The sequence below is a fragment of the Nerophis ophidion genome, linkage group LG03 (genome assembly GCF_033978795.1).
Source record: "Nerophis ophidion isolate RoL-2023_Sa linkage group LG03, RoL_Noph_v1.0, whole genome shotgun sequence".
Lineage (NCBI taxonomy): Eukaryota > Metazoa > Chordata > Actinopteri > Syngnathiformes > Syngnathidae > Nerophis > Nerophis ophidion.
Window position 1 is genome coordinate 80,678,337 of NC_084613.1, and position 20,432 is coordinate 80,698,768.

General features: G+C 40.6%; 1 protein-coding gene across 2 annotated transcripts in view; it reads right to left on the reverse strand.

The window, feature by feature from the left end:
* Window positions 1–3,403: 3,403 nt before the first annotated feature.
* Window positions 3,404–20,432, reverse strand: part of LOC133550107 (phospholipid phosphatase 2-like) — a 72,587-nt gene continuing 55,558 nt past the window's right edge. For both annotated transcript variants that reach the window (XM_061896181.1, XM_061896180.1), the window contains exons 3-7: window positions 13,525–13,676; window positions 13,194–13,456; window positions 6,238–6,295; window positions 5,716–5,892; window positions 3,404–3,838 (exon numbers count right to left, since the gene is read on the reverse strand). In XM_061896181.1, the coding sequence (XP_061752165.1) occupies window positions 3,695–3,838; window positions 5,716–5,892; window positions 6,238–6,295; window positions 13,194–13,456; window positions 13,525–13,676 (794 nt within the window). In that variant the 3' untranslated portion in view covers window positions 3,404–3,694. The remainder of the gene's footprint in view (window positions 3,839–5,715; window positions 5,893–6,237; window positions 6,296–13,193; window positions 13,457–13,524; window positions 13,677–20,432) is intronic.

The window sequence follows — 20,432 nt, forward strand, 5'->3', positions numbered from 1 at the left end:
CTGGCGGTCACCACACCCCTCCGACTTTCAGGTATGACTATATAATCTCACTAAAACAGTAGTAACACAATTAGCAGATAAGGGATTTTCCAGAATTATCCTAGTAAATGTGTCTAATAACATCTGAATCGTGGTTAGGGGCGTGGTTAAGAGGGGTGGCGTATAATTCACCAACTCGAGTATTTCATATATATTTCATATACATACATGTATATATATATATGTGTATATATATGCATGTATGAAATACTTGACTTTCAGTGAATTCTAGCTATATATATCTATTTTATTATATACAGTATATAAATAAAAGAAATGGTTGAATTTCCGACAACACCTATCAAATCCACAGTAATAAAAACACAGTTGTTCTACTAACTGTACTGTGCTTGCTGGTTACTAAAAAAACAACACTTACCTTTCACTATTTGAGTAACCTTTGTTCTGCCATTTGCGTATTGGCGAGCGATCTCCGAATCCGGAACATCCTTCACGGATTTGTTGTAGACATCCGCAAATGAGTACGGGATGTTGCTTCCAGCTATCAGCATAGCCATCTTTGTCTCAGCATAAGATACACCATCAGGTCTCCATTTTGCGAGGTGGGCCATAATACTGGGTTGTGAACGATGCTGCGCTGTGGAAGCTTTGTGCTTTGCTGACTGACTGTTCATGGCTGAGTATATCCGTTCTTCCGCCGTGTTCAATGGAGAAGTCTGTTCTACAAGATTTACAGGCAACATACCCCTTCCCCTTCGAACTCTCCTGGATAAACTGAAATTCTTGTTTCCAATCGTTCTGGAACTATCAAGCGTATTTCTTCATTTTGCTCGTCGACGGTGTAATATATTGGGTTGGAGTCAATAACCAGGCGACGTGATGAACTTACTTCTCTTTACTGTGGGCTTCAGAACAAACTCCCTAATGCATGTTCCTTGACTGCACTTAAATGTAGAATATATTTACATTCTATTCTATGTACAGTAGATGGCAATATTGTCCTGTTTAAGAGGGTCACAACATTGAGTGGTCTGCATGGAGGTGGAGGGGGCGAGGCCTCCAGCTCCGCCTGAATTTCGGGACATTTTCAGGAGAAAATTTGTCCCCGGAGGTTTTCGGGAGAGGCGCTGAATTTCGGGAGTCTCCCGGAAATTCCAGGAGGGCTGGCAAGTATGCTTCCGGTACAGACAAGGCTTTTTTTATTATCGACCAAAAGTTGCAAACTTTATCGTCGATGTTCTCTACTGAATCCCTTCAGCAAAAATATGGCAATATCGCGAAATTATCAAGTATGACACATAGAATGGACCTGCTATCCCCGTTTAAATAAGAACATCTGATTTCCGTAGGCCTTTAACATACCAGGCACCTTCTCAGTTGGTTATTTATGCGTCATATAACGTACACTTATTTAGCCTGTTGTTCACTATTCTTTATTTATTTTAAATTGCCTTTCAAATGTCTATTTTTGGTGTTGGATTTTATCAAATACATTTCCCCCCAAAATGCGACGTATATATGCTATATATATATGTATATATATATATATATATATATATATATATGTATGTATATATATATATGTGTGTGTGTATATATATATATATATATATATATATATATATATATATATATATATACATGATATATACAGTCCTGAAAATTAACACATTATTATGCCTAATTTTGTTGTGATGCCCCGCTGGATGCATTAAACAATGTAACAAGGTTTTCCAAAATAAATCAACTCAAGTTATGGAAAAAATGGCAACATGGCACTGCCATATTTATTATTCAAGTCACAAAGTCCATTATTTTTTTCAAACATGCCTCAAAACAGCAGCTTGGAATTTGGGACATGCTCTCCCTGAGAGAGCATGAGGGGGTTTAGGTGGGCAGGGTTGCGGGGGTGTATATTGTAGCGTCCCGTAAGAGTTAGTGCTGCAAGGGGTTCTGGGTAGTTGTTGCGTTTATGTTGTTTTACGGTGCGGATGTTCTCCCAAAATGTGTTTGTCATTCTTGTTTGGTGTGGGTTCACAGTGTGGCGCATATTTGTAACAGTGATATAGTTGTTTATACGGCCACCCTTAGTGTGACCTGTATGGCTGTTGACCAAGTATGACTTACATTCACTTGTGTGTGTGAAAAGCCGTAGGTATTAAGTGACTGGGCCGGTACGCAAAGGCGGTACCTTTAAGGTTTATTGGCTCTCTGAACTTCTCCCTACGTCCGTGTACCACTACATACAGCGGCATTTTAAAAAGTCATACATTTTACTTTTTGAAACCGATACGGATAATCCCCAATATTACATTTTAAAGCATTTATCGGCAGTCTGATATTATTGGACATCTCTAGTCACAATGCAAAAATGCTTGCATGTTTAAAATAATTTCTTTCGAAGACACTGGGATTAGAGCATGAGGAGGTTGAGGTGAGCAGGGTTGGGGGGGTGGGGTTTAGGTGTGTGGGAGGGGGATAGCGGCGGGTCTATATTGTAGCATTCCGGAAGAGTTAGCGCTACAAGGGGTTCTGGGTATTTGTTCTGTTGTGTTTATGTTGTGTTACGGTGCGGATGTTCTCCCAAAATGTGTTTGTCATTCTTGTTTGGTGTGGGTTCACAGTGTGGCGCATATTTGTCACAGTGTTAAAGTTGTTTCTACGGCCACCCTCAGTGTGACCTGTATGGCTGTTGACCAAGTATGCCTTGCATTCACTCGTGTGTGTGAAAAGCCATAGGCAGTGCCTTTAAGGTTTATTGGCGCTCTTTACGTCTCCCTAAGTCCGTGTACAAAGCGGCGTTTTAAAAAGTCATAAATGTTACTTTTTGAAAATGAAACTGATCATTTCCTATATTACATTTTTATGCAGTTATCGGCCAATAATATCGTCAGTCCGATATTATTGGACATCTCCAGTCACATTGCAAAAATGCTTGCATATTAAAATAATTTATTTGGAAGACACTGGGATTACCTTCAAAGCACCGCAACGCCAAAGACTGATTTATGTCCACGTCTGGGGTGAGTCATGTGTGTGGCATTCAGGAATCACAACCATGAGCAGCAACAGGTCCAGACACGAGGCACGCGTCACTAAAAGAAAGAGAAGAAGTTTCATGGAAAAAGCACCCCCCACTGTGAGAAGAATATTTGTGCTGAGAAGGAAATAAAGGATTCCAAAGGTGTTAATTAGACAGGAAGGAAGGAAGCGTACTTCGGACTTTGATCCATTTTGCTCACAATGCAAGCTCAGCTTCCACGAGGCCCCGGGAGAAACGTTTAAAAGGTGACCCGAGCGTCGCTGTTTGGTGTTCGGTACATCGGTGACGCAGCGCCCGTCCCTGTAAAAGAAGCACACCCACGCAGAACAATGTCGCCCACTTCCTCTGGAACATCAGCGCTTCTTCCAAATAAAAACAGGCACAGTTTATTAGATACGATACAGTAGTAGTCATGGAGGTTGTATAAAAATATGTTAGATAAAGTGGTCCGCGTTACAAACAAACACACAAAAAAAAGATGGCGGCCATTCAATCAGAGGTGAAATATTGTGACAAATATCTTCCATCAGGTCACAATATCAATATTGTGGAAAATTAAGGATTAAAAAAAATACGTTGTTTCAACACACAAAGTGGAGTTGACGTTGTCCAAGTTTAGTGGTTGTGATATCCGTCTTTGTGTCGTAGCGTTCATACGGGTGCGGAGTAGTTGTAATGATTTGTGCGCTGAGAGCCGGGCAGCTGAGGACTTGCTTTACTCTCCTCCTCCTCACAAGGATCTGCTCGCGTGCAAGCAGGAGAGCGCTGCTTGAAGAAGTCCGACACGTATTTCACCTGCAAGATGAAGAAGAAATATGTACATTTGTATTCATTGTACTTCTTTACGATTAGAAAATTGGTTTGTGTACTGTATTTTTCGGACTATAAGTCGCAGTTTTTTTCATAGTTTGGCCGGCGATGCGACTTATACTCAGGATTTTTTGATTGATTGATACTTTTATTAGTAGATTGCACAGTACAGTACATATTCCGTACAATTGACCACTAAATGGTAACACCCGAATAAGTTTTTCAACTTGTTTAAGTCGGGGTCCACGTTAATCAATTCATGGTACAAATATATACTATCAACATAATACAGTCATCACACAAGTTAATCATCATAGTATGTACATTGAATTATTTACATTATTTACAATCCGGGGGGTAGGATGAGGAGCTTTGGTTGATATCAGTACTTCAGTCATCAACAATTGCATCAACAGAGAAATGTGGACATTGAAACAGTGTAGGTCTTATTTAGTAGGATATGTACAGCCAGCAGAGAACATAGTGAGTTCAGATAGCATAAGAACAAGTATATACTTTAGAAGTACATTTGAGTTGTTTATAATCCGGGGAGATGGGATGTGAATGGAGGAGGGTATTAGTAAAGTGTTGAAGTTGCCTGGAGGTGTTGTTTTAGAGCGCTTTTGAAGGAATATAGAGATGCACTTACTTTTATACCTGTTGGGAGTGCATTCCACATTGATGTGGCATAGAAAGAGAATGAGTTAAGACCTTTGTTAGATCGAAATCTGGGTTTAACGTGGTTTGTGGAGCTCCCCCTGGTGTTGTGGTTATGGCGGTCATTTACGTTAAGGAAGTAGTTTGACATGTACTTCGGTATCAAGGCGGTGTAGCGGATTTTATAGACTAGGCTCAGTGCAAGTTATTTTACTCTGTCCTCCACCCTGAGCCAGCCCACTTTGGAGAAGTGGGTTGGATTGAGGTGTGATCTGGGGTGGAGGTCTAAAAGTAACCGGATTAGCTTATTCTGGGATGTTTGGAGTCTAGATTTGAGGGTTTCGGAGGTGCTGGGGTACCAGGAGCGACTTATGTGTGAAATTATTAACACATTACCGTAAAATATCAAATATTATTAGGTTGATTGGCAACACTAAAATTGGCCCTAGTGTGTGAATGTGAGTGTGAATGTTGTCTGTCTATCTGTGTTGGCCCTGCGATGAGGTGGCGACTTGTCCAGGGTGTACCCCGCCTTCCGCCCGATTGTAGCTGAGATAGGCGCCAGCGCCCCCCGCGACCCCGAAAGGGAATAAGCGGTAGAAAATGGATGGATGGATGGATAGCTCATTCACGAAAGACACTAGACCAAGGGTCGGCAACCCGTGGCTCTGGAGCCGCATGTGGCTCTTTAGCGCCGCCCAAGTGGCTCTCTGGAGCTTTTTTAAAAATATATGAAAAACGGAAAAAGATGAGGGGGAAAAAACATATTGAGATGGATCCCGACTACATGTCAACCGGCAGTTTTTGGTGAGAAAATTGTGGTGATAAGTCGCCTCTTACCGGAAACATCTGCTACTTCCGGTACAGGCAAAGCTTTTTTATTAGCGACCAAAAGTTACGAACTTTATCGTCGATGTTCTCTACTAAATCCTTTCAGCAAAAATATGGCAATATCGCCAAATGATCAAGTATGACACATAAAATGGACCTGCTATCCCCGTTTAAATAAGAAAATCTAATTTCAGTAGGCCTTTAAACATTTTTTGTTTGGGAAAACTGACTTTCTTCAGGTAAAAACAATAACTGCACAATTGCAGAATGTCAGATGTTAAAGTCAAAGCTGTAGAATCAACAACAATGGAGAATATTTAAAACAAAAAAGGGTAAACGTGATGTCACGAACCCCTGCAAGTACATCTACTTACAGTGAGCACGGCGATGAGCGCCCCCTGCAGGAGTCCCACTAGCACGTCGCTCCAGTGGTGCTTGTAGTCAGAGACGCGTGTGTAGCCCACGTAGACGGAAAATGCCACCAGGAAGAACTGGATGGTGGGTCGAACTAACCGGGTCCACTTGCCTTGCATGCGGGCCTGGACGTAGAGCTACAGACACACACACACACACACATTGATTGATTGATTGATTGATACTTTTATTAGTAGATTGCACAGTACAGTACATATTCCGTACAATTGACCACTAAATGGTAACACCCGAATAAGTTTTTCAACTTGTTTAAGTCGGGGTCCACGTTAATCAATTCATGGTAAATATATATATACACGCACGCACACACACAATACTATTACACTTTAACTTCAACAATAAGAAAACAAAATAGTGCAGCATTTGGTCTGTCTGTGTGTACAGCACACAGAGTGTGAAGTCTTGCCACAATAATATCATGGATGCTCTTTGTTTGACCAGTGTTTGTGGTTAAAACTCACCGACAGAAAGAGCATGCAGTACATTCCAAAGGACGAGTGGCCAGAGTAGAAGGACAGCCTAAAGGGCAAAAAACACACTATAATCCACTTTATTCTTCAGCAAAAAATGTTATTGTGACAATTTTTAAAACGATACACTTAAATGAATCCACAGTTTTTATTGTATCTTTGTTTCACATTTAATATGTAAAAATTTACAATTTTCTTTATTAATTTTGAACATGTTAACGTTTTTGTTTTAATAAAATTGTGATCCATGATATATATATATATATATATATATATATATATATATATATATATATATATATATATGTATGTGTGGGAAAAATCACAAGACTACTTCGTCTCTACAGAACTGTTTCATGAGGGGTTCCCTCAATCCTCAGGAGATGATTGAGGGAAAATCTGATGATTGAGGGAACCCCTCATGAAACAGTTCTGTAGAGACGAAGTAGTCTTGTGATTTTTCCCACACATATATATTGCGCTCTACCACAGTATGGAGCACTATTCTCTGGATAATCCAATCAAGACATATATATATATATATATATATATATATATATATATACATACAAACACATATCAATCAATGTTTATTTATATAGCCCTAAATCACAAGTGTCTCAAAGGGTTGCACAAACCACGACATCCTCGGTACAGCCCACATAAGGGCAAGGAAAAACTCACACCAATGGGACGTTGACAATGATGACTGTGAGAAACCTTGGAGAGGACCGCATATGTGGGCAACCCCCCACCCCCTAGGATATGCATATATATACATACATATGTATACAATATATATATATATATATATATATATAATATATATATAAATATATAATATATACATGTATGTGTATATATACTGTACATACATATATATATATGTATGTGTATATATATACTGTACATATACATATATATAAATATATAATATATACATGTATGTGTATATATATACTGTACATACATATATATATACATGTATGTGTATATATATATACTGTACATATACATATATATAGTGTGTGAATGTTGTCTGTCTATCTGTGTTGGCCCTGCGATGAGGTGGCGACTTGTCCAGGGTGTACCCCGCCTTCCGCCCGATTGTAGCTGAGATAGGCGCCAGCGCCCCCCGCGACCCCGAAAGGGAATAAGCGGTAGAAAATGGATGGATGGATATATATGTAAATATATATGTATATATATATATGTATGTATATACATACATACGTACATATATGTACATATGTCTTATATCAAATCAAATCAAATCAACTTTATTTATATAACACACTTAAAATTTACCACAGGGGTAGCCAAAGTGCTGTGCAATGGGCAGGTTGAAAATGAGGACCGAGCAAACACAACACAACACAAACAGAACATGATAAAAAAATAAAATAAAATAAAATAAAATAAAATAAAAAAAACAAAAACAGACACACACACACGTATATACATATACATATATACTGTATGCAGCAGGGGTCACCAACATGGTGCCCGCGGGCGCTAGGTCTCCCGTAAGGACCAGATGAGTCGCCCGCGGGCCTGTTCTAAAAGTAGCTCATATAGCAGCACTTACCAGTGAGCTGCCTCTATTTTTAATTTTTTATTTATTTACTAGCAAGCTGGTCTTGTTTTGCTCGACATTTTTAATTCTGAGAAAGACAAAACTCAAATAGAATTTGAAAATCCAAGAAAATATTTTAAAGACTTAGACTTCACTTGTTTAAATACATTCATTTAATTTTTTAATTTGCTTCTTAAAACTTTCAGAAAGACAATTTTAGAGAAAAAATACAACCTTAAAAATGATTTTAGGATTTTTAAACACATATACCTTTTTACCTTTTAATTTCCTTCCTCTTCTTTCCTGAAAATTTAAATCAATGTTCAAGTAAATGTTTTTTTTATTGTAAAGAATAATAAATACATTTTAATTTACTTCTTCATTTTAGTTTCTGTTTTTTCGACAAAGAATATTTGTGAAATATTTCTTCACACTTATGATTATAATAAAAAAAAAATATTCTGGCAAATCTAGAAAATCTGTATAATCAAATTTAAATATTATTTCAAAGTATTTCGAATTTCTTTTAAAATTTTTGTTCTGGAAAATCTAGAAGAAATAATGATTAGTCTTTGTTAGAAATATAGCTTGGTCCAATTTGTTATATATCCCAAGAAAGTGCAGATTGGATATTAAAACATATCTAAAACATGTCATCAAAAATATATATTTATTGTGAGAAATCATTAAGATGATCAGTGTTTCCACGAAGATAAATATCATTAATTATTAGTAATAACATAGAGTTAAAGGCAAATTGAGCAAATTAGCTATTTCTGGCAATTTATTTAAGTGTGTATCAAACTGGTAGCCCTTCGCATTAATCAGTACCCAAGAAGTAGCTCTTGGTTTCAAAAAGGTTGGTGACCCCTGGTATACAGTATATATGTAAATATGTATACACACACACACACACACACACACACACACACACACACACACACACACACACACACACACACACACACACACACTATTTTCTAGTCCTAAATTAAACATTTTAAAGCATAAAAATGGCTAGATAAGCTAAAACTACCACTCCCAAAGTTGTATTGGCCCCTCTGTTCTGCATCATGGCTCCTGGCTCAGACTCAAGCAACATTACTTCATTGGAATAATGAGAGTGTAAAGGTGCCTAAGTGGGTGTTATTTCATATCTCCAGGGCTCTCATTATGTAGAATGCTGTAAACAGGTTTTCATTGCTCTACCTATGAACATATTTAAAATGAATGATTCCTACTGCGCAGAAATGAATTAATCAGAATCATGTATGAAACCAATCAACAGCTAAAAAAAGAGATAATTATAAACTTAAAAAACATTTAAAATTACAAAAAAAAATAGTTTTTTTGGCTTAACTCACATTTTTAAATCAGAATCAGAAGTACTTTATTAATCCCTGAAAGGAAATTAAAATTATCAGCACAATCCCATTCAAGATCCGACAAACATTACAGGGAGACAGAACAGGATCAGTAGCTGGGTTAGGGGGGGATCGGTCACCAATTTTTTTTTTTTTTTAGCGCTTCACTCTAACTTTCCTCATCCACGAATGTTACATCCTCGCTCAAATTAATGGGGAAATCGTCGCTTTCTCAGTCCAAATTGCTCTTACTGCTGGTGGCTCACATTATAAACAATGTTCAGATGTGAGGAGCCCTCACACCGGTGACGTCACGCGCACATCGTCTGCTACTTCCGGTACAGGCAAAGCTTTTTTATTAGCGACCAAAAGTTGCGAACTTTATCGTCGATGTTCTCTACTAAATCCTTTCAGCAAAAATATGGCAATATCGCGAAATGATCAAGTATGACACATAGTATGGACCTGCTATCCCCATTTGAATAAAAAAATCTCATTTCAGTAGGCCTTTAATGTATGTATTAATATTTATCACTGTTAACGTGGCCTAACCTGATTTTGAGTGAAAATATCAGCAGTTTTATAATTGTTATTCTGCTAAAACTTGGATTTTTATTAGTAAAAAAAACAATAAAACTGGTTGATGTATCGCAATCTTCAGATACAGTAGCAATGCAGCTATGCCCCCTAGTGCAGGGGTAGGGAACCTATGGCTCTAGAGCCAGATGTGGCTCTTTTGATGACTGCACCTGGCTCTCAGATACATTTGAGCTGACATTGCTTAACACGATTAGTAATAAATAATTCCGCTGGTAATCGGTGTTAAAAATAACGTTCGACATTAAAACATTCTTATGCATTTTAATCCATCCATCCGTTTTCAACCGCACCTGTTCAATAAGTCACATCAATGGTAAGAAGTACATCCTTCCATTCTCTACCGCTTGTCCCTTTTGGGGCCGCGGGGGTTGCAGGAGCCTATCTCAGCTGCATTTGGGCGGAAGGCGGTGTACACCCTGGACAAGTCGCCACCTCATCTCAGGGGCAACACAGATAGACAGACGACATTCACACTCACATTCACACACTAGGGCCAATTTAATGTTGCCAAAGAAGTATTTTATTTATTATTGGTTAGCTTCAGAATAAAAATTACATAAAATATAAGACTTCCATCCATCATCCATCATCTTCCGCTTATCCGAGGTCGGGTCGCGGGGGCAACAGCCTAAGCAGGGAAACCCAGACTTCCCTCTCCCCAGCCACTTCGTCTAGCTCTTCCCGGGGGATCCCGAGGCGTTCCCAGGCCAGCCGGGAGACATAGTCTTCCCAACGTGTCCCGGGTCTTCCCCGTGGCCTCCTACCGGTTGGACGTGCCCTAAACACCTCCCTAGGGAGGCGTTCGGGTGGCATCCTGACCAGATGCCCGAACCACCTCATCTGGCTCCTCTCCATGTGAAGAAGCAGCGGCTTTACTTTGAGTTCCTCCCGGATGGCAGAGCTTCTCACCCTATCTCTAAGGGAGAGACCCAAACTCATTTCGGCCGCTTGTACCCGTGATCTTATCCTTTCGGTCATGACCCAAAGCTCATGACCATAGGTGAGGATGGGAACGTAGATCGACCGGTAAATTGAGAGCTTTGCCTTCCGGCTCAGCTCCTTCTTCACCACAACGGATCGGTACAACGTCCGCATTACTGAATACATTTAGTTGTATTCAGTGTTAAAACATATGATATGGCTCTCACTGTAATACACTTTAAAAAATTTGGCTTTCATGGCTCTCTCAGCCAAAAAGGTTCCCGACCCCTGCCCTAGTGGCTGTGAATTTTTAGACAATGGCGCCATATGTAAAGGCCTACTGAAACCCACTACTACCGACCACGCAGTCTGATAGTTTATATATCAATGATGACATAATAACATTGCAACACATGCCAATACGGCCTTTTTAGTTTACTAAATTACAATTTTAAATTTCCCGCGGAGTTTCTTGTTGAAAACGTTGCAGAATGATGACGCGTGCGCGTGACGTCTCGGGTTGCAGCGGACATATAAGCCCAGCACGAAACACGGCTAAAAGTCGTCTCTTTTCATCGCATAATTACACAGTAATTTGGACATCTGTGTTGCTGAATCTTTTGCAATTTCTTCAATTAATAATGGAGACGTCAAAGAAGAATGCTGTTTGTGGAAAGCGGTGGATTGCAGCTGCCTTTAGCACCGAAACACAGCCGGTGTTTCTTTGTTGGTTGTGAAGCTTTAACACAGAGCGGTCAAGCGAACATGTTTCTCTACGTCAACCAGCAAGTTTTTGGATGGGAAAGTTGTGATATTAAGTCGGCTCTTACCGGAGACTTCAGTGGATTATGGGACCTCCTCCCGCAGCTCAAAAAGGCAGCTGTGATCTATGCTCCTCGGCTTCTCTCAGAGACACTGGCGTTCACCGCGGCCATCCGACTTTCAGGTATGACTTTACAATCTCACTAAAACAGTATTAAAACAATAAGCAGATAAGGGATCTTCCAGAATTATCTGAAACGCCGCCTGCCACCGCCTGGAGCCGTCGCCTTATTTTCCCCCCTAGTACTTCACTCTAAACGTCCTCATCCACGAATCTTTCATCCTCGCTCAAATTAATGGGGAAATTGTTGCTTTCTCGGTCCGAATAGCTCTAGCTGCTGCTGGCTATGATTGTAAACAATGTGAGGATGTGAAGGAGCTCTACAGCTCTCAGGAACATTGCAAAACTCCGCCCCTCACACACTCTCTCTGATGCCGAGAGGCTCGTCCACGCCTTTGTCTCCTCCAGGCTCGACTACTGCGACGCACTTCTTGTCAGGATCCCCAGCAAGAACATCCAGAAGCTGCAGTACATACAAAATAGTGCTGCGAGGATCCTGATGAGAGTGCGGAAACATGACCACATCACACCAACTCTCAAATCCCTTCACCGGCTTCTTGTTCCATTCAGGATTGAATTCAAAATCTCCCTACTAACTCACCAGTGCCTCCATGGAAATGCCCCCCTCTACCTCAAGGAACTGCTCACCCCCAAATCCTCCACACGACACCTCCGCTCCATACAGGCTAACCTCCTCCAACCTCCACGGACAAAGCTTCGAACAATGGGAGACCGGGCTTTCTGCTCCGCTGCTCCCAGTCTGTGGAACGCTCTCCCTGACCACCTGAGGGCACCTCAGACTGTGAATGCCTTTAAAAAAGGCTTAAAAACCCATCTTTTTAAAAAAGCCCTTCTATAGACATGCATGCTGGTTGTAGCCTTTGGGCTGTTTCTAGTTTTATATTTTATTTATTTTTATTATTAGAAGAAATATGTACATTTGTATTCATTGTATTTCTTTACGATTAGAAAATTGGTTTGTGTACTGTATTTTTCGGACTATAAGTCGCAGTTTTTTTCATAGTTTGGCCGGCGGTGCGACTTATACTCAGGAGCGACTTATGTGTGATATTATTAACACATTACCGTAAAATATCAAATATTATTATTTAGCTCATTCATGAAAGACACTAGACCCGCGGCTCTGGAACCGCATGTGGCTCTTTAGCGCCGCCCAAGTGGCTCTCTGGAGCTTTTTTAAAAATATATGAAAAATGGAAAAAGATGAGGGGAAAAAACATATTGAGATGGATCCCGACTACATGTCAACCGGCAGTTTTTGGTGAGAAAATTGTGGTGATAAGTCGCCTCTTACCGGAAACATCTGCTACTTTCGGTACAGGCAAAGCTTTTTTATTAGCGACCAAAAGTTACGAACTTTATCGTCGATGTTCTCTACTAAATCCTTTCAGCAAAAATATGGCAATATCGCGAAATGATCAAATATGACACATAGAATGGACCTGCTATCCCCGTTTGAATAAGAAAATCTCATTTCAGTAGGCCTTTAAAGGAGCAAGTGATGAGAAACAAGTAGCACGACATGCAAACACCCTCATGCTAGCACTCCCAAAAAAGGGGCAGAACTCTTAAGTAAACCCACCTGGACTCAGTGACGTTGCGCAAACTGCCGGTGCAGTTGATCTGCAGCATGTATCCGTTGCAGCTGACGGGGGCGCACACAGCAAGGAAGTTGGGCCGCGGTCGCCCGATGGTGAACTTGGCCAAGTCGGTGAGCGACTGGCTGACGGCTGCTCCGAACAGGAAGGTGCCCACCACTTTATAGAGCGCCGACAAGTACTGGTTGAACTGGGAGTTGGAGTGCAGACGCTTGGCGTGCACCAGGTAGGCCTCCCCAGTGGTGATCTGCGCAGGTAGACGTGGTTACGCCTGCCAGGTCAATTCGGCAACCAAGAAGGCGAATGAATACTCACAATAATGATGGAGCTGGTGATGGTGACGGCGGCCATTGCGCCGTGGGAGATGGTGTCCCTCCTGTAGGGGTAGTTGATGCTCTCGTCATCGCAGTAGATCCCTCTCTGGTACGGCCTGAACATAAGTGTCAAAATGGCCGAGGGCAGAGCCGCTGAGGGAAAAAGACGACAGCACATTTCTAGATTGTCCAAGTACCGCAAGAACAAGAGTCGAAAAAATCCTTTATATCAGCCTGATATCCACCATTGAGGGTTTCTTCAGAGTACACTTATGTTTAGAGATGTCCGATAATGGCTTTTTTGCCGATATTGTCCAACTCTTAATTACCGATTCCGATATCAACCGATACCAACAGTGGGGCAAAAAAGTATTTAGTCAGCCACCGATTGTGCAAGTTCTCCCACTTAAAATGATGACAGAGGTCTGTAATTTTTATCATAGGTAGACTTCAACTGTGAGAGACCGAATATGAAAAAAAATATCCAGGAATTCGCATTGTAGGAATTTTAAAGAATTTATTTGTAAATTATGGTGGAAAAAAAGTATTTAGTCAACCATTCAAAGCTCTCACTGATAGGTTTTGGCTCAAAATCTCACGATACATGGCCCCATTCTTTCCTTACTTAACACGGATCAATCGTCCTGTCCCCTTAGCAGAAAAACAGCCCCAAAGCATGATGTTTCCACCCCCATGCTTCACAGTAGGTATGGTGTTCTTGGGATGCAACTCAGTATTCTTCTTCCTCCAAACACGACAATTTGAGTTTATATCAAAAAGTTCTATTTTGGTTTCATCTGACCACATGACATTCTCCCAATCCTCTGCTGTATCATCCATGTATCCATTTTGGTATAAACTCAACTCGATGATGTGGAGAAATTTCTGTCACGTTGGGGTCGCATTTTAATGCGGGATAGTTCCTCCGTTGCAAACATGGACACTCCGGACAACAACGTACAGGTAAGATGATTTAATGACTAAGATACAGTACAAAATGGACAGAAATAAAACGAAAGAAAGGCGTGCCGAAAGCACGGGAAGCTAATGCTAACTCTTAGCACAAGGACTAGAATAGCACAGGTTCAGGAAACAAGAGAGCTGCGTGCCGAACGCACGGAAGCTAAGGTTAACTCTTAGCACAAGTACTGGAACTAGAAACAAACGTGATAGCTGCTTACCGCAAACAAAGGACCCAGGACGAGTGACAAACAAAGGTAGGCTTAAATAGTGTCTCATGATTAGATACAGGTGTGTCCAAACAGAGGCAGGTGCAAATCATGTAACCATGGTGACAAAACAAACAGGAACTAAAGAAGTCCAAAACTAACAAAACATAAATAAACTGAACATGATCCGCACCACGGATCATGAAAAGTCTGATATTATTGGACATCTCTACTTATGTTATTTATAAAACAAAGAAAAAGCACAACAACCAGGGAAAAGTTGATATGTCGGCTTGTTCCATTTCATTTTCATTAAAAAATAACTTCTCCCCAAACAATTTTTGAGTGGTTTGGCATACGTGATCGAGGTCACACAACTTCACATTGCATTGAATCAGTTCTTCTCAAATTGTGGAGCGGGCCTCTCTTGGGGGCATGTGTGATCCATGCTTTATCAGTATCGTGCAGTATCATACTTCAAACCCTGCTACGAAAAGCTGTGCACTACAAAACATGCTCATTGTAGCCATTAATCCTGACTTTGATATAAAAAATTAACACACATTTTTTTTTCATTTTTGTTTTGTTTCGTAGGTTAAAGTGCTCAGTGTCCGCCCTGAGATCGGTAGGTCAAACCCCGGCCGAGTCATACCAAAGACTATAAAAATGGGACCCATTACCTCCCTGCTCAGCATCAAGGGATGGAATTGGGGGTTAAATTACCAAAATGATTCCCGAGCGTGGCCACCGCTGCTGCTCACTGCTCCCCTCACCTCCCAAGGGGTGGAACAAATGCAATGATGAGTGAAATGCAGAGGATAATTTAACCACACTTAGTGTGTGTGACTATCAGTGGTACTTCAACTTTAACTTTGTATATAGGCAAAAACTCTCGAGCTAAATTAGGGCTACATTTTTCATATTTGGAAGAAATACACTTTGACACTAAAAGATCGAGTTTTGACATGGAATTTTGAAAAAAAATGTATTTAAAATAAAAAGAAGTGCACACACTTCTTTTTCAGGTTGGTATAATTATGATTCACTCCGGTAATTATTTTGAATAAATAATGTTCATGTATTACTGTCATATATATTGATGTTTGAGCTTCATTAAAAAAAAAAATTCAAATCTTATTTTTTACGATTTAAAAATCCTCTGTTTCAGGTAGGTCACTTTATTTTATATATTTTTTTTCCAGATTTTGACTTTTGGCTTGAATTTCGCATTTCACAACAACTGAGAGGAGCGCAGAATCATGGCTTAGCAAAAAAGGACAGTTGCATTCAAAGAACGTAGAAACTAAAGATATTTTAACTCAAGAATGTGTGTAGGCTACACCAGATGTCCCTAACTACTGTACTATGACCGCAATTTTATAATGGTAAACATAACATTCTGTTAGAAAGCACACAGTTTATTGCATGACAATGTAATTGTTTTGTTCACTACGTTTCAGGGAGCTTTCACCTTTTCCACTTTAAGCAGCCTTCTTTAAAAGCACCATAGTTGTGTGTGATGAGACCAAGTAAAACCAATGTCGCCAAATCTGATATTTTTACCGACTTTGAGGTTGGTTGGTTTCGTGTAGTTGCTTAATTGTGACTACGTGAGTCCACCCGATTGTCTGTCAGATAATAAAAAACAAAACGAGTGTGGCACATTGGCTCACCACAGTCTTTCCTGTGCGTGAGACTAAGTGGAAGTAAGTGGAGCAAATATGTAAAAATATACTCAAGAAAAGGAGAATAGACGCTCGCCATGCAGAGTTAATTTTGCCTGCAAATACCAATGAGGTTAAAGGCCTACTGAACTGAGATTTTTTTATTTAAACGGGGATAGCAGGTCCATTCTATGTGTCATACTTGATCATTTCGTGATATTGCCATATTTTTGCTGAAAGGATTTAGTAGAGAACATCGGCGATAAAGTTCGCAACTTTTGGTCGCTAATAAAAAAGCCTTGCCTGTACCGGAAGTAGCAGACGATGTGCGCGTGACATCACGGGTTGCGGAGCTCCTCACATCTGAACATTTTTTACAATCATGGCCACCAGCAGCAAAAGCGATTCGGACCGAGAAAGCGACAATTTCCCCATTAATTTGAGCGAGGATAAAAGATTTGTGGATGAGGAAAGTTAGAGTGAAGGACTAGAGAAAAAAAAAAGGTGGAGGGCAGTGGGAGCGATTCAGATGTTATCAGACACATTTACTAGGACAATTCTGGAAAATCCCTTATATGCTTATTGTGTTGCTAGTGTTTTAGTGAGATTATATGGAACCTGAAAGTCGGAGGGGTGTAACCACGGGTGTGGTGACCGCCAGTGTCTCTGAGGGAAGCCATGTTTCTCAGGCTAATACATTCGAAAATAAAATAAATACGAGGTGGGCGGGGTTTGGTGGTAGCAGGGGGTGTATATTGTAGCGTTCCGGAAGAGTTAATGCTGCACGGGGTTCTGGGTTTTTGTTCTGTTGTGTTTATGTTGTGTTACGGTGCGGGTGTTCTCCCGAAATGTGTTTTGTCATTCTTGTTTGGTGTGGGTTCAGAGTGTGGCGCATATTTGTAACAGTGTTAAAGTTGTTTATATGGCCACTCTCAGTGTGACCTGTATGGCTTTTGACCAAGTATGCGTGGCATTCGCATATGTGTGTGTGTGTGAAAGCCGCATATATTATGTGACTTGGCTAGCAGGCTGTTTCTATGGAGGAAAAGAGGACGTGACGACATGTTGGAGAGGACGCTAAAGGCAGTGCTCCCAATATTGTTGTCCGGGTGGAAATCAGGAGAATGGTTGCCAAGGAAGATGTTCGGGAAGGGCACGAAACTTCGGGAGTCTCCCGGGAAAATCGGGAGGGTTGGCAAGTATGAGTATTAGTGGTGAATTTGGTGTTACCGGCGGGCCAGCTCTAATGTTAATTTGATATTGCCTCAAGGGCCAACTGAAATTAAACGGCGGGCCAGAGTTTGACACCCATGGAATAAGCGGTAGGAAATGGATGGATGGACATTACCAACATAGTGCAGTCTACACCTATCTCTTATGTTTGACTGCCATATACTGGTCACACTTATCATTACACAATGTACCAAATAAAACTGCTTCAAAGTTTGTAAGGAAAACCATGAATTAGTCCGTACATTAGGTGCACCGGGTTATAAGAAGCACTGTCGAGTTTTGAGGGGGAAAAAAGGATTTTAAGTGAGCCTTATATTTCGGAAAATACGGTACTCGCAAAGCATATTTTAAGTCGAAAATGCGATTAAATTACTCGTACTGTACAGTCCTGTTATGTGTTTTTCCAGAACAATGCTTCATGCAGGTTGTGTAAAAAAAAAAAAAAAAAAAAAAAGTGCACGCCCATTCCGAGGGTGGCTGAACAACATAATGAAGCACTGATCAGGAAACAGCTAAAAACACACACTAAAAACTGGACTCAATGCCGCTAGAATGAAAAGTGTCATCAGCGGTGAGAGCGTCACCTCCACAGGTCACATGACAAAGTAGAAACGAGAGATGCGAAGCCAACCTTTGACCCTGTGCGGTGAAAGCCCTAAAAGAAGAGGATTTAAGGGAGGGTGTGCTCACATATTTGCTAGAATGTGCTCAGCAAATAAGTTCAGTGGTAGCAAAGTGGCAAAGAATTGTACCCTCCACACTCAAATTGAACAGGGGGAGGATATAAAGCTGTCTCTTAAATCTGGCCAGAACAATAGTCCACATTTCAAATGTGTTTTCCTGTTTTTCATGGGCTGCCAAAGCTAATAAGAGGGAAGAAGAATGGATGGTTTTCTTAGGCTCGAGTTGAACATTTATGAAGTATGAGCGAGGCTTTCTATGCTAACAGATTGTTTCCTTCCTCCAGAGTGTGGGACCGGCGCTCTGACAGAAAAAAGCGCTCGGAAAACGCACAGATACACACAAAAAAAAGGCGCTATAATTACAACGGGATTTCAAGGGTGAAAGCGTCCTCTACTGTCAAATAAATCAGACAAAGGTATGCAAGGATTATCCGACGGTTAGTATTACTGTATTTCCTTGAATCGCCGCCGGGGCGCTAATTGATTTAAAACCTCTTCTCACTCCTGCACTTACCAAAGGCATGCGGTAAAAGTAAGCATGCGCTAATTATTTTTAAACCTCTTCTCAATCCGGCACTTACCAAAGGTATGCAGTAAAAAATTTCAGAGTGATGTAAGCTTGGATCTTAAATCCTACTGAATAGCTCTTAATCTTCTTCCCTTTATACGATTTCAAATGACCGGTATTGAAATGAGCCGCCTCCATTTTGAAAATGGTGACAAGGGAAGTGTCACTCGTGACGTCAGGAGTTTGACCAGGCGGTAATACTAAGCATGCGCTAATTCAAGGCAGGCACATACTATATGCCCTGCGGCAATTCAAGGAAATACGGTAATATCGTTAAATCTTGATTGATTAAAACACTTTGATAAACTCACTGCTGGGGATGGGTATCATTGACATTTTAACTGATACTAAAACAAAAACAATGCCTTATTATTTTTATGGAATTTTGTGAAATTCAAGTGGAACAGACTGGTAATTACGTAAATTAAATGATAACAAAATAATAAGGGATGGGTACCATTCACATTTTAACCGATACAGTACTAATTCCCGGTACCTGGGAATCGAAACCCGGTACTCAACGGTACAAATTTTCCATACTTTTGTATGTGTGTGTGTGTGTGTGTGTGTGTGTGTTATAATAAATAAAAATCATTTTTTATTAATAAAGTCTATTTTTTACTGCAACATTTTAAAATGAGCTGATTATGTCCAGTTGTCATATCTTGTTTTATTATCACATTTCTGGGTCTCATTTTCAATTATGCCAATAACCCTAAATTAGTGTCGTAAGACCAAGATGTCAGATGGCAATAGAGCACACCTGGACCGGGTTAAGCTTTTCAATCTGGCCCGCCGGACTTTCCCAAATAATTATTTTACATCTTTAAGATGGAAAGTGTAGCTGCCATTATGATGTTTTCTAATGACCGTAAGCCTTGAACTATACAAAGTATTTCAATGGTTGGAATCTGCGCTTTTGGATGATATACCAGTTACTTTACTATGGCCACGCCCCGTCCAGCTCCATGCGGACCCGAGTGACGTGTCGACAGCCTGTTTTCGCGTCAGCTTTCCCACAATATAAACAGAGTGCCTGCCCAATGATGTTTTAACTGTAGAATGATCGAGGGCGAGTTCTTGGTTTCTTATAGCGAGTTCTTGGTTTCTATGGCGGTATAGCTCGGTTGGTAGAGTGGCCGTGCCAGCAACTTGAGGGTTGCAGGTTCGATTCCCGCTTCTGCCATCCTAGTCACTGCCGTTGTGTCCTTGGGCAAGACACTTTACCCACCTGCTCCCAGTGCCACCCACACTGGTTTGAATGTAAAAAATTAGATAATGGGTTTCACTATGTAAAGCGCTTTGAGTCACTAGAGAAAAGCGCTATATGAATATAATTCACTTATGTGGGTTTATTGTTAGGCAGTCTCATTAATGTCCTCCCAGCGCGGCAACAACACACAACAACAGCAGTCACGTTTTCGTCTACCGTAAAGCAGTTCGTCTGCTGTAAACAGCAATGTTGTGACACTCTTAAACAGGACAATACTGCCATCTACTGTGCATGCATATGTGACAATAACATCTATGGCTTTTAGAGCAATGGTTCACAACCTTTTTTCAGAGATGTACCCCGAATTCTTGGTTTCTTA